Source organism: Pezoporus occidentalis, unplaced genomic scaffold, assembly GCF_034315485.1.
Source record: "Pezoporus occidentalis ecotype Australia unplaced genomic scaffold, CSIRO_AGI_Poc_V1 ctg230, whole genome shotgun sequence".
Classification (NCBI taxonomy): Eukaryota; Metazoa; Chordata; class Aves; order Psittaciformes; family Psittacidae; genus Pezoporus; species Pezoporus occidentalis.
The window spans coordinates 82,884-98,455 of record NW_026914181.1 but is presented as its reverse complement, the minus strand read 5'-3'; the positions used below and the strand labels follow the sequence as shown (position 1 = coordinate 98,455).

Below are 15,572 nucleotides of genomic sequence, written 5' to 3'. Positions count from 1 at the left end.
CTGTGCTCTTCCTTAGGACCGTCACTTACGGTGGTTTCCTATAAAAATACGTCCTCTCTCTCTCATGGTCATCCTCCTTCTCAGAGTCCTCACTGCTTGATGATAAGCTGTCATCCCGGCGTTCTTCAGGCTGGAAGGGAATGCTGGATGAGAAGACAACTGGAGTTTTGGGTGAACCAAATACTGAGCATGAGCCTTCACTAGTAGATGAGTAATGGGAGGGACCATCAATAGTTACAGACAAAAGGTCCATTTCTGTCTCCTCTGGAAACTGATTGTAAAAAGACAAAAAGATATTAAATTTCCACAGATATCGTCTCCATCAAGAACGCATTAGATAGCTCTGGAAATAAAAATGCAAGAGTGCTATGAGAAACTCTTACTCACAAGTTCCTCATAGTACAGAAAATGCAGGTATAGAAATTGCAAGACAGATTGCGAGAAAGAAAGAAGTGAAAGCTTGATGAGGAGACATTTGCCATTGCCTAGTGATTGAGCTCAGTCTGTTAGCTAAATACATATCATGATCTGACCAATTCCCACAATCAGAAGAATGGAAAGATTCCAATTTTAAAAATATTTGGAAAGAAAAGAACAGAAGACAACAAAAATAATCAGTAACCTCATAGAGGGGTGAAGCAGCCAGGAGTATTAGTGAGGTGTGGATGCAGGATGCTAATGCAGAATGTACGGCACACATGTTCTAGGCTGCACTCCCAGGCACACATGCTTTAATGCAAAATGAACTTCAGGCCAATTTTCCAAAAAGGGCCTCCAATTTCTCACGTAAAGCACACCACAAGCACCACAGAAGCAAGTTTTGAACATTAACTTCTTAAAATGCCTATGAAAAATATCTAGAAGTGCTAGTTAAACACCAGCACTACCTATGCAGTGTTACTATAGAGCTACACAGTCATCTGCAAATTCAAATTAGAGCTCTGCTGAAGAACTGACAATATAACGTCAGTAAGATTTTTTTTTTTTAATATTCACAGTAGATACCTCTAATTATTTGACTGCATTTTGCTATGCTAACAAAAATTAAGCTAACCAGGCTTATATGTAACAACAACAAAAGGTAGGATAGCTTTTAAATGTGAAAATATTTAAATGTGCAAAGCACATTTCTATGTTTCATTTCCATCTCTTTCTCAGAAATAGGAATTTATTTTCTGGGAGTGTGAGGTGAGTTGGAAGGGGAAAAAAGTATGTTATTATCTATAAAGGCTTCTTTTGTGTGTTCATTTGTTGGGGTTTTTGTTTTGTTTAATTGGTTTGTTTGGGGTTTTTTTGGTTTGTGGTTTTTTTTTGGTTTGTTTTGATCTGATTTTTTTTTGTTGTTCTGGGTTTTTTTAAGGAAAAATAAATCCTCACTATTTTCGCTCAACATGTTTTTAAAGCATTTTAAAATCTCTACCATTTGTTCTCTGGGTATTAAGTTCTGACACATTCTGTACTCACTATTATTTGAAAATAGCTTACTCTCCATTAAGTATAGGAATTCCAACAAGAGCTGAAGTGTGAGAGGATGTCCTCCTACCTAGCACTTATTTTGTACTGGTTTTGATGCCTGCAACCTTGGAACACCATGTAAACAGACAAAGGCACACATACTAAAATCCTCTTGTAAACCACATTTCAAGGTCAAACTTACATCACTTTACATCAGAGTTAATCAGTCTTCATAAATATACAAACAAAAATTGCAATAATTCATTTTACAAAAACTATCAAGTTTTAGATCTCCATAAGGATGTAGAAACACCACGGAAAGCTCATCACAATCACGTTCTTCTGCTTATTTTACATATTTAAATTTAAATTATTTTCATATTTCATATACATTCTGTTTAGCTGCATGCAAAAGAGATGAAGCATTGAAAAGCAACTCCCTATGAGATAAATTAGTTCTCTGGCAAAGAATACTTGGTTGTTTTCTCAAAAATACCTGAAAATACCCTTCCCCTGGACAGCTGGATTGTTGTGCAATCCCCAAAGCTGTTTTATTCAACTTCATTAGAAGTAGAAAGAAAAAAAGATATAAATTAAAACAATAACAATAATCTCAGCCATGCAAAACCAACATAATAGGAACATTTTCAAAATGAAAAAACATAGCGACCAAGTCAATGATTCAACAATCCATTTCAAACATACAGAAAATACACTTGTAGGGTTACAGCAAATTAATACCTATTTCCAAAACTCTAAATATATTCAAATACCAAAAATACTACGCAATTTTTTGCATACTTCTGTTAAAAATTCCAAAACTGCATTACTACTGTGTCAGCCTATTAAAAACCAAACCAAACCAAACCAAACAAACAAAAAAAACACAAGTATTTTCTCCAATGATTCGTTTGATTTTTGCGTTAAGAAACCAAAACACATCTGTCTTCTATCAAACCAAATCTGTCTTCCAAAACCCATCCATTATTTGAGGCCGACATTAACAGAAATAGACACACAAAACCATACAAGCGATTCAGATCTGCCTAGGTATCCCTATCTCATGAACTTGTGACCAAGTGGCACAGGAAATATAATTATATGGCATATAAAGTAATTCTTACAGAATCCTGTATGTTGAAAGTTACTCTTGGGCCAGGAGATGCAGCATCTACACGAATATCTGGGAGGTCTTCACTGTCTCCTAGTCGAGAGCTATAAGCAAGAGGAAAACAGAACAGCTTGTTAAGTTTTACTACAGGATTTTGCATTCATGGAAACATGTAACTACACAAATATAAGGCAATAAAAAAAAATACAGTTTTTTGTTGTGGAAAAAATTATAAAATCATGACTGAAGACCTTAAGGTATATGAAAAGGAAAAAAGGAGGAGGAGAAATAAAAAAAAGGAGGGTACACATTGTTTGGCCAGTAGTCTATCTCTAGCCAATTTCTGCTTATTTCTTTATGCAAGTTTTTCAATTCTGAGCCAACATGCAAAAATTACAGAAAAATAAGATACACGTGATCTACCACACAGGACATAAAGCAGGTTGCCAGATTATGCATTCTGTGATGCAAATGAATTATTTGGCCTCATAGTGTATACATATCACTTTATATTCACAACCAAAGTACTCACTAAGTTTTTCAGAACTTAGTGTTTCTTACAGAGCAACAGAAAAGCCCCATCATCTTTTCCATACAATTTCTGGTTCTCTTCAGAAAACTTTGTGAAAAGGTAAAATGAAAGTTGCTTTCATCTGACAGATCTTGAATAAGAACCTTCATGCCTTCAACACTTGCTCTGCTTTAATTATCAAGAATGCTAATTAATTCAGAAGAGAGATTCCTTTTCAAGGGCACATTAGAGTGGTTATAAAGCTGGTTTTATTTTGGAATATCTGCTGTCTGATGTTTTCACATCTGGATTATTTAAACATTTCAAACTTCTACAGAGGTATTCAAAGTACATTTCTATTGAGATTTTCTTCTCTCAGGAAAAAAAAAAAGACCAAGGCATTCTAACACTCCTCTCAACCTTTATAATTTTCAATTATTTCATATTTAATACATAATAACGCAGCACTTTTTTAATTCCAAATTTAAATGCTTCAGATAGATCTGCAGGAACAATAGACTCAAACACACGTGTTCCAAAACCATAGCAAACACTTTACTAGGAGGCATCACTATATAACTACAGCAGTTTGCTCAGCAGCCATGATAAAACAAAAGCAATACATATTATGCATATGAACAGATTAAAAGAAAATTATTATTCGCAAAAAAAAAAAAAAAGCATCTCCCTTTCTTCTTCTCGTTACAACAGCCCTTTAAGGCATGTGACTGCAGTTCAAGCGTAGGAATTGAACTGATCATACTATGCCAGTTTTCCTTTTTTATGGTACTTCACTATTATCATAGAATCATAGAACAGTTAGGGTTGGAAAGGACCTTAAGATCATCTAGGTCCAACCCCCCTGCATGGGCAGGGACACCTCACACTAAACCATATCACCCAAGGCCTCGTCCAACCTGGTCTTGAACACTGCCAGGGATGGAGCATTCACAGCCTCCCTGGGCAACCTATTCCAGTGCCTCACCAACCTAACAGGAAAGAATTTCCTCCTTATATCCAATCTAAACTTCTCCTGTTTAAGTTTTAACCCGTTACCCCTTGTCCTATCACTACAGTCCCTAATGAAGAGTCCCTCCCCAGCATCCTTATAGGCCCCCTTCAGGTACTGGAAGGCTGCTATGAGGTCTCCATGCAGCCTTCTCTTCTCCAGGCTGAACAGCCCCAACTTTCTCAGCCTGTCTTCAGACGGGAGGTGCTCCAGTCCCCTGATCATCCTCGTGGCCCTCCTCTGGACTTGTTCCAACAGTTCCATGTCCTTTTTATGTTGAGGACACCAGAACTGCACACAATACTCCAGGTGAAGTCTCACAAGAGCAGAGTAAATGGGCAGGATCACCTTCGACCTGCTGGTCATGCTCATTTTGATGCAGCCAAAGGTATTACTTGAAAGCAGAATTCTGTAGAAAACCCTAAGGTGATTCAGAGTGGAAAGTTCTCATTTGACAAACTACTGAGTCTGTTAAAAAAGCTGCTTTTTAGAACATGTATGTCTTCCAAAGTTACCTCCTCCTATCTAGTTCCACCACAAATAGCCACTGCTTACAGTGAAAGGACTTTTAAAGCCAATGTCTAATGCTTCCTCTGTTACATAGGCTGTCATTGCTATCACCGATCTCAAATTCGCAGAAGCTTACCTTGTTCTGTCCATTCTCTTCAGAGGTGGTCTAGCTGATGCTGAAATACTCTTAGATCGGCTATAGCTGGGTTTGTAGCTGAGACCCCATTTGTCTTTCAAGGAGGCAGCCTAAAACAAAAATAATATTTAAATACAACAACTGAGAACAGAGGGGAAAATTTTTTGGCAAGCTAAAATACTATTTTACTATTGCCAGTAAAGTAAAAAGATTTTTTTAAAACTGCATCTCTTTTCACATGTGCCAGCATCTTCATCTTGTTTCTGGATGCGTGTTCAGTTTTCATATTTGCTGAAGTTGGTAACGTCCTGTTGCCAGGAGAAAGGTATACCCAAAGCTAATAATCTGACCGCTTCAACAGACATCCTTCCTAGCTACCACTACAGTAACAGAAGAACATGAGATAACATGAGAGCACCTCAGAAAGAGTTGCAAACAGATTACTAATTGAAAGATCTTTTCTTATTACTGACGCATCATACTTGGAGCTCATGTTCTAGGACACACTGAAAATCATCTTTTGCCAGGTTTGTTATCAGGGTCTGCGAAAACAGCCACACGTTTGTGGATTATCAGCAATCCTGCTTGGGTTTTGTCCAGTTTCTTCTAGTGTCTATGCCTGGTAGCTTGATCTTATTTTAATACCACTTAACTCAGCAAATGTGCTGTTTGTTTACATATAGAACATGGTTACAGCAAGCACAGATGCTAGGTGCAACAGTAATAGGTATCTGTCATTTGCCCAAGCAGTTAACATGCTTGCCTCTGTATCTGCATTCCTCAGTCCAATAAGGAATAATTTTAAAATTTGCTGAAAGTGTAAATGACATTTTCAAAACGACTTTTTTTTTACTATTTCTTCTGATTGTGCAAATAAACCCATTTACACCATAATACCTGTGAAATTCCAATTTTCCTATCTCTATTATTACAAGGGAGAAGAACTTTTCCTTGCCCTCTCCTAAAGGGATTGCTGAACTACTTGATAATCTTAACCTCCTTTTCCACTACTAACATTTTCTTTGCTTTAATCAACATGCAGAAAAGAATTATGCAATGCAAGTGCATAATGCTGCTCACCCTCATACTGGATCTCCGTAGCTTTTTACGAACATCTCGGCGGATATCATTGACAGCCACCGACTCCAGTTGCTGATAGCGCTGAATTTCTTGATTTATAGTTCCTTCACTTGCACCTAATTTTCTGGAGATAAATCATAGTTGAGTTGAGTTATTTTACAAATCAGTGCCATTATTTTTACCATTTCAAAAATCTGTGTTGCAATGATGTTTTGCTTTTGCCTGGGAATTATCCCATTGTCTCTTTTTTTTTTGTTACTCATAACTAGTGCCAAATGTAACTACTGAAGATTATCAGCACACCACTAAACAGTTTAAAAAACTTTGCAAAAGCACCTGCTATTTTGAAAGAATTGCGGTTTCCTGAAGCATTCATAGACTGAGAAAAGGCAGGCACAAAACATAATTTTGATTCTTGAACTTGTATTAGAAGAAACATTTCATCTAAAATCCGAATTTCAGACACAACTGCCCTCAGAATGGTGACAGCAATTTTATTCCAAGTACAAGAAGTAAAAGGAGCCTCCTCTTCATTATTTAGCATATAGTTACTGAGCTCTGTATTCCCCTTGCAGACAGAGGGGAAGCAAAACCCAACTTACTTTAAATCATCAATAACTTTAGCTTGCTCATTGAGTTCTCTAATATCAACCAAGCGTTTCACAAATTTTCTTCCTCTCTGTTCTCCAGTCTGGATACTAGAAGCTCCCTGTCGTCGGTGATCAACAATCTCCTGTTTAAAATAAACATTTAAGTAAAGCTTTCATAAAAAAATCAGACATTAATATGATCTAACAAGCAAAGTGAATTTCACACCTTAAAATTTGGATTAGTGCATGCAAAAGAATCAGTTTCATTTCATAAGGCATCCGATTGGATTTTTTTCCAGTGATCCAAACCCCATCATTCAGTTAAGACACACTGTAACTACTACATACATGTCCCCATGAGCAGGATCTGCCTGCTTTCATATGTGACCTGCTAGACTGAGGAGAATCACACTTCGCTGACCCCAACAGATATTCTACAGGAACAGAGTATCGATGGTTTGGGGGGCTCAAACCCAGCAGGTGATTTACAATCCGCTGCCCAAATGTTAGCTTGCGTGCATCTCCACATAATGAACCTCCATCTGATTTCTAAACAACAAACAGGAACATGAGTGTTCTGGGACAAAGTTTGCACTGTTGGCAAGCAAGAAACATTTAAGATAGCCATTAAAGAATACCTGTTAAAATGTTTTTATGTGAAACCAAAAAGCAAGGTCAGCAGCATATCAGGTAGAAGTATCAAAAAAAATTTTTTTTCTAATTTGCTTGTGTTAGTAATTTAATCTGTCAAATAAACCTATCTAGAGCCACAGATGTTCCAGTTCAGGTACCTGAAGTTAGGTATTGTGTCTCCATATTTTCAATCCAGGTTATTTCCACATAACATTGGCAGAAATATGATCTGTCATTTCTGGCCTTTGAAATATGGAGTTAGAAAACTTAACACACAAACTACTTTGACTTGCAACAGGAGTTACATGAGCTATAAGAAGTATCATGCTGAACTCAAGACAAATCTTTGTATTTGACTGAAGACTTCCAATTACTAGCACTTATTTTGGTTGATTCACTTACTGCATGTATAGTGGGAGACATAGCATCAACTTCATCCTCATCTGAAAGGTCAGCTATGTTCACAGAGTTGAGGTCAGCAATATCATCTATATCTTCTTCTCCTGTCAACGTTGTGAGGGTGTTGCCTAAGGCATTCAGTCTTTTCCCAATGTTTGGATCCATGTGGACATCAATACCACACATCTTCCATAACACATTCAGTGTCCAGGTTCCAGCACTACTACTTTCTGCATTAAAAAAAAAAAAAGTTTAACCATGTTTAGTTTCTTGGGGGGGTTTCTGTTGTTTTGTTTTTTTTTAAAAATCCCCCACAGTGACTTATGTATTGGTTAGCTAAGGCAATGTTTATCAGTTACAAAGAGCTGTCTTTTCTGCCCACTCCAAGAAAAACAAACGGCACAGCTGAAATGGTTGCTGGAAGTACTTCACAGCTACAACATCAGTATTTCTTTAAGAAGTGATGTACGCAGGCTAACTTAATTAAAATACAAGCCTTGCAGCCAAGCTGATGACCAGGACCATTTCAAACTTCAGCTCTTACAATTGCAGCCACATATACTATTCCAGAACAGGATTTCTAACAGCAAGAAACCTAAAAGATTATTATCTGCATATAAAATTCCTGACTTTTGTACAGTCTCAAGAAACAACATATTACCTGCTGCAGCCTGTCCTGTTGTCCTGGAACACACTTCATACGTACCATCTGGCACAACACCTATATGAAGCATATGAAGCACATACACTAATTAGGTAGACAGTGGAAGTTACTTTAGACCAGCCCTATGAAATTCCACCTGTCTCTTGCCATTGGCAATTAAAGCATGAGTGTAGTTGGATAGAAGGTTTAATTTAATTTCCCATTAAATGTATTTTCTTATTTAAAGTGAATCTACTTGATAACATCCAATTCTATATCAACTTGATATTCCATTCCATTCTAGAATCTTCACCATAATTGAAGATACATATGTATATATAAATGAAAATCATCTATATTAAACTATCAAAAATTCACTGGGATCTTATGAAATAATATCAAAGCAACGCATCCAACTCTTCCAACATCTGTCAGACACTACCTGAATGCCTACAATGAGCAACAAAGTTATTAATTAAAGGAAACCAGAAAGGAATACAACCTTTTAGATCCATATTATTTTGTTTTCAAAAGGCCAAAATCTTGTCTTTATCTTTTTGGGAGAAGGTTCAGTGCCTTTAAAAGTCACAGAAAAGGATGAAAGTGGATTTACACCTGAAATACTATTGTCCAGTATGAAATCACACCCACTTACATGCATTCATAACTAGATCTCCTCTTATTTCTGGTTTCCAGTCATCCCAACTTGTCTCAAAGCCATCAGCAAACCGGATACAGAAGTTTTTAAAATGACCTTTGCTAACTAAAGATTCTGAGGAGCAGGCAGTGATTAGTGTGCTTTCGATAGTCAGGACTAAAGCAGAACCAGTGTCAAGATCTGCAGTGTGGTTAGACTGGAAAATAAGATCACAGAGAGAATTTACTGGTCATTGCAATGTCCAAGTGATACTGTACATGTGCTACATGCTTTTCATCTTTCCTTGTTAGAAAACTGATTCTCTTCTCATATTCCCTTTTTGTATGTCTATCTACAATTACGCAGAGCCTTAAATACACAGGACTGACTGATTATTTTACAGTCCTTTGTACATGAAGGTCTGTAATTTTGTTTAATTGCAAAAAAAGCCTACATATTCCCTTTTATAAAGCTAGACTTCTTTTGATCCAAGTACTGCAAATATCCTACATACAGCTTAAGCCAGAATGTATTTTTCATAATTTACTGTAATTTGTAATACATAAAATGCCATCTGTTTTATCCATAGTTGCCAGATAGAAGATTCACAATCAAAATGTTATGTTATTATGACTTCTAGGTTATTGGCCTCATTACTCCTTTACATTTCTATGTATTACGATTATTTCCTTCTACATCATTAAAATGATTCATTCCTATTCTGGAATTATTCCCTATTAAGACTACTCTCAATTCAACATATGAACAGTCTCTGAATCCACAGTTTTCTCACAAAGTCATTTAACATGACCTATCCTTATAATGCTCAGCTGCTTTGTGTCTTTTTTTTTAACTGCTGTCAGTTTAATATTTTTTAACTGCTGGCAGCATAGTATTTTCCATTTTATACTTAGGAGGTACAGATCACATATCCACCTTATCCATTACATTTCCCGAAAACATGCACGCCAACTGATACATGAGTAATATAGTCCTTCTATAAATGAGAAAACCATTTCTGCTACAAGCAATGTCACTACTGCAATTATCAGTATACTCTGCGTTGGTGTGATGAAAAGGCACATTTATGAACGTAAAAGCCACGTACCACATACAAATGGCTATTTCAACAGACTACTAATAGTCACATGGCTTTAGACATTTTGATTACCTGAGGTGTGTTTGTGATGGGCAGGCAAATTCCTAGGTCATTAACAGTCAGCTGAAGAAAGAGGGTACCAAAAGCCTGCGCAGAGGTTTGTTGGATTCCAGGCAGCAAATCTACTACTTCTTTTGTGGCCATATGAATATCTTTATGTAAAGCCATTCTCTGTTCATTCCAGTTGTCATACGCAGCCTTGTAGTTCAGCCAAAACAGCACAGCTTTGTGAAGAAACCACAAATTGAAATACTTAATTGAAATCAACACACATGAAAAAAGAAACTAGAGTTTCACTAAAGAAAGCTTTTTTTGTTTGTTTGTTTTTACATTTCTCCATTATTTTAAGACAGTGGATGTACAACAATGGACACACACACACATTCAGCATGTGGTGAAGAGTCTCATGTTGCAAACGCCAAGATGGACAAAGCAAATAATTTAGCATCAGGGTTAACACATTAAAATACAGAAATCAGCGCCGTTCCCAGTATTATTAATTTGTCAAGATTTACAAAAGCAACTTCTTCCAAGTGATCTGAAAACTAATCATCTCAGCAAAAGGAATTTTTTTACATTTGGAACTATTAACCTCTTAACGTGCAGTAAATCTCCTAAATTTCTCAGCTCCGCAACATTTTGATTTAACATGAAATATACTAAATCTCGCATAATCAAGCTTTTTTGAAAAAAAAAAAAATATAGCTTCCTCAATATGAAGACAAATTTATAGCAATTGTGTCTTCAATACCTCTATCAAAGGCCACAGGCTGAGCAAAAACAATGGGTCTGTTCAAAGTAATAAGCACAGCTTCTCTATCTGATGAGCCGCTAATTTCTTCTCGGAGAGCATTTCTTAATCCAATTCTTGTCTTGAAATAGGCAACCTGATGAAAGTCGGAGCCAGCTTCTTCGTAAACCTTAAAACATTCAAAAAATGGGAAGGGGGAGGGGTTTGGAGCAGGGAAAAATTCAGGCACAGGGGATTAAAAATAATGAAATTATTGCGTCTGACAAAATGTAAAATTACAACAAGAAGTAGAGGTCTCCTTTCCCCCTTTTCTCTTTTAGGCTATGTTCTTTTAAGAATATTCGATTTTCTTACATTAAATTGCAGTGTGATACAGTGTAATTGCAGTGCAATTTTCCTTATTTATCATAAAATGTTAACTAAAATAACTATGTATATATCCAGATCCTCTACTGCAACAGTACATTTATAGCTTCTAAGATTTGCATTTGTTTGTTTCTAGGCATCACAAAATACTTTAATATCATAGAATTAGTGATTCCAGGGTTAACAGTGGGTTTAAGAATACAAGAGATACAACTGTCAAACTAAGGCAAATAAACTATTTCAAAATGCAGGTCTGGCCATGTCTGGATCTTGTCTGATCTTATTATTTATGTGCCCTAAAAATAATAGCAGTATCAACAAAAATTTTGAATTTGCCTCAGTAACAAGGCCATTATTGTTGTAAAGAGGTAGTATGTTTTAAGATTTTAATAGCATGAAAAAAAAAAAATAAATCAAAAAGAGCCCATACTTGACTCCTTCCATCTTTTAGGCATGTACACTGGCCTTCATTATGAAGGCTTGCTAATTCTTCTGAAAAGTCATCTTCAGTGTCGTCTTGACTCAAGAACAAAATATGAGACAATATTCAGGAACTAAATTTCCACAACTATGTGCTGCAGAATGCTTAAACATTTATGAATAAAAAGTAAAACAAAACAAGGCAAAAAACCACCAAAAAATTATGAACCAACACCCTCCCTCCCCAGCTCCCCCTACACTTTACACACACTCCACAGCCAAATTGGAAAAAAAACCCAGTAGTTTAAGATAGCCTCTTGGCTTGGTTCTGTTTTTTTTAAATTGTACACTATTAAGAACACCACATGCAAAGATGTCGAGCACTAACCTGATGTTTAACAATCTGTCCTAGTGCCAGATTTAAATCCACCTGGCATTTCCCAAATAGTTTGAGGTAGCTGCTACTTCCAGGCATTGCTTTGGTTTGCAGTCTGTTTGAAAGTTCAAGTTCTATCAATCCAGTTTCAAATCTCACAGCTCGCATTGAGGGAGTCGTAGCTGTCACTTGAATTCCCTAATGAATAAGGAAGGCATGAAGTTATTAGGATCTGGTTCAGAGACAAAGAGAAAGGAGGAAAAAAAACAAACAAAAAAACCAACCAACCAAAACCCCAAAACAACAAGAAAACCAAAAACAACCAAAACTTAACAAAACCCCCTTTTCACTGTGGAGCAAGACAAGAGGACATAATCACTTTTCACAATGCAATGCCACTAAGCTATTTTAAAAGATTAAAGGAACCAAACTCAAGGTCTTTTTCTTCATGCAGAGTATTCCTGATTCAGTCAGCTTTGGGGTAAAAACCCAAAAGCTATTAGTAGCATCTAGGACCACTGGCTTGTCATCATAAGATTACCTTAAACTGTAGGCTTAATGAGTAAAGAAGAATTTTTGGTTTTTCTCCATCACTTGTGCCATCATGTTCATTCCAAAGAGGTATTGGCTGCTCCCCTCCTGTACACATTAAATACACGCATTTCAAGTTTTAACAAAGAAAACATTTAAAACCAAATAGATATAAAAGAAGGTGACAGTGAAATAAAAGCCTCATTTTAAACAGTAACTAGCTGAAGGTTTACAAAAACAAATACAGTTTGTAGTGTAAATTTTTATTACCTACTGTGTTCATTAACTAGCTTTTAACTGGTGCACCTTCATCTTAAGTAATTGGTGCTTATCCAGTTTTTATATAAGAATAATATGCAACCAGTATTTTAGTGCAACAGAAACAATAATTATAAAAAAACCACCTTAGTATATTACACTAATTGGAATTTTATAGCCAAGTGAGTTACTTTGAGGCAAGCCAGAAGGACAAAAACTATGTTCTGCCCCCACTGCTCCTCATTCAACACCCAGTACACCATGGATTGCTGGCCCCTGACCACATTCCTGCTGAATTACCACAGTATGCAAAGTAGCAGTCACATTTCAGAAACCATTAAGCTGCTACTAGCAACACAAATTTGGAGTCTGGAAAAGCAAAGAACCAGCAACGGTAATAAATTCCTCACGTAATACCAGAGGAGAGCTCAAACTCTGGAGACTTGAGAAATGTTGTAAAAGAAAGCTAATATAGGTTTCCCAGTTTACCACTTTATGCTCCTCTATAAAACATGTTGTAATAGAATAATGACAGCTGTTGAAGGTTTCTTCTCTACTTAAGTCTTCTCTTACTACCCAATGCTAATATATTTTGCCTGGAACAAACATCAGGGTGTTTAAAATTTGTTTCATCTCATTCTTCAGGGATTCTGACATTTTCCATTTTCTTCACTGCATCTTCTAACTCCCTTGAGGTTATGTCATCTGGGCCTGCACATTTCTTTTATATACGCTTGTATACATGAATATACATACACAGAGTAGATCAAAGGAGTGTGTAGACACACACAAAGACACTTCTTTCACTGAGCACCACTTTTAATTTATCTTTCTCATGACGTTTCCAACTATTAATGATTTTTCCTCCTAAAAAAATAGCTAATTTCTATAATAGCCTTTTAGGATAACTCAGAAATTCTTAAAATCGAACTATTTGAAGTTTCACATACCTTTGCATATTTATTTACATTTGTCATCTGGTAACATTCTCTAACATACATCCTTCTTCCTTTAAAAACCTAACTAGAACTGATACTCCCTTTCTTTGCCCTGGTTATTTTACTTTCTTTTTTACTTTTTATTATTACTTCTTAATAGACAGACAATACTTCTAATAGATTATTTCTAACAGTAAGAACTAGTGAGTGTACCTATTTTTAACTCCTGCATAAATTGTGATTTGGTCAGACAAGAGTTTTTGTGTAAGAAAATAAATGTTTTGTAACTTTGGCTGCCTACTCAAATAGATGAGTGCACAAGTCTGTGAAATTACGAAAGAGGCAGCATTAAGTGATTTTGCAACTGTTCTCTAATTGGGTTTTTAATGACAACGCTATTTTTCTTCTGAAAATTGAGAACAGATTATCAGCTTAAACAACTGAAATAAAAGTATTTTCTGCAATATACAGCATGATACACAAAACAATCTTAATAGACAAATGCCTTTTTCTTACAGTACTGAAACATGTAACCTGCAAAAAATCACAGAGCTAGGAAATAGGAAACACTAAGTAATACCAATATTGACACTATTTTCCCCAGACACAGCTTTTCCATTAAAAGAATGTGCTGACATTATTTTACAAAGTGCAGTATCACGATCTGCATTTTATAGGTGAACAAAACGAATACAGAAAGTAACCCAGCCAAGGTCATGTCATACACACAAAGGCTAGTGACCTGAATAACATACTATCCTGCTTCCCAAGAAAACATCTTTTTTCTGATAGAGCTACAAAAATATACACAGCCTATGTTATTACTTCAAACTCCAGCTGTGCTGGAGTGATAGATGTGAAATAATGGTGTCTGTGAAATCAACAGCTGATCCTGAGAACTACATAATGTTGCCATCAAATAAGGTTTAAGGATTTTAACTTAAAATTGGTTTAAGTATTCAGCTTACCTGAAACCTTCTGTATGACTTCATTTACTTCTTTCATGAACACTTTTTGCACAAATACTAAATGATTTAAAAGATCAGTTGTGAGATTATGTTCAAAGGAACCAACCTGCAGAAATAAAAAATTTTAAAACAAAACTTTACAACAGCATATCTATGTTTTCAAAACAATGCATTTCTGTGTTTTCAGGCATATCTTTTCAAGTCAAATTATACTGTTACTGCCATCAAAAAGAGCATTAAATGGCTTTGTCTTGCAATTTTTCTGCTGTGAATGTCTATCAGAAAATTTAAGGACATAAGACTATTATATGAAAAAGTTTAATCTCCTGCTTAAGTTTAGTTTAGACAAGAAAATGCAGGACTTGATTAAGGTTCATGGAAGTATGAGAAATGTGACTTAATTCCAGGTAATAAATCATTATCAGAACAAAATAGAAATCAACTGTCAACCTCTAAAAGTACATTATTCTACTCACTGTAGGTGAGCAAGTACAGGTATTTTCTAAAACTGCTTAGACTTTGTTTTTGCCTTTGCTAAGTAGGCCTTCACTTTTGTTTTGCATGCTAAACAAATTCAAAGAGTTTCTTTCTTCAGCCAGGAAATAACTCAAATGCATTGAGCAAAGTGTAGCACTTAATTCTCCCATTAAGATGCAAACATCAGAAATCTCAATCACAAACACGCTAGACTCTTTCTGACTAAAGAAATGTAGGTAATAGAAAAGCCTCACTTTTCCCGACCAGACTGGTTTCTTTTAAGCAGCCTCAATTTTCTCTCTATGAAAAGTAACTGTAGAAACTGGTACACAAATAGAGCTGTGAGTAGAATACTGTGTCAAACAGAAAAAATGATATAATTTGCTGGGATTATATATACATTCTCCTAGCTATGAAACTGTCTAATCATGAAAAAAAAATGAAAGTTATAAAACATTAAAACAGGTTTTAAATCTCAGTATTTTTTTTGTAAATTATGTTATCTGATGTGTTAGCATAAGCTTTCAGTTTAAAATAACACTGAATCATCAGTATAATATACTTTGCCTACTTCACTGATAAGAAATATTGCCATTCTGAGAACAAGTTTTAAA

General features: G+C 35.7%; 1 protein-coding gene across 18 annotated transcripts in view; it reads right to left on the bottom strand.

The window, feature by feature from the left end:
• Positions 1–15,572, bottom strand: part of BLTP1 (bridge-like lipid transfer protein family member 1) — a 117,148-nt gene that overhangs the window by 19,201 nt on the left and 82,375 nt on the right. For 14 of the 18 annotated variants that reach the window (XM_062621642.1, XM_062621624.1, XM_062621625.1 and 11 more), the window contains 15 exons: positions 14,482–14,587; positions 12,328–12,425; positions 11,799–11,984; positions 10,625–10,793; positions 9,886–10,097; positions 8,733–8,931; positions 8,096–8,155; positions 7,438–7,664; positions 6,751–6,951; positions 6,415–6,545; positions 5,813–5,936; positions 4,733–4,842; positions 2,580–2,670; positions 1,952–2,014; positions 30–271 (listed from right to left, as the gene is read on the bottom strand). In XM_062621642.1, the coding sequence (XP_062477626.1) occupies positions 30–271; positions 1,952–2,014; positions 2,580–2,670; positions 4,733–4,842; positions 5,813–5,936; positions 6,415–6,545; positions 6,751–6,951; positions 7,438–7,664; positions 8,096–8,155; positions 8,733–8,931; positions 9,886–10,097; positions 10,625–10,793; positions 11,799–11,984; positions 12,328–12,425; positions 14,482–14,587 (2,219 nt within the window). The remainder of the gene's footprint in view (positions 1–29; positions 272–1,951; positions 2,015–2,579; positions 2,671–4,732; positions 4,843–5,812; positions 5,937–6,414; positions 6,546–6,750; positions 6,952–7,437; positions 7,665–8,095; positions 8,156–8,732; positions 8,932–9,885; positions 10,098–10,624; positions 10,794–11,798; positions 11,985–12,327; positions 12,426–14,481; positions 14,588–15,572) is intronic. The other 4 variants (XM_062621636.1, XM_062621637.1, XM_062621632.1 and 1 more) reach the window with 3 other exon arrangements.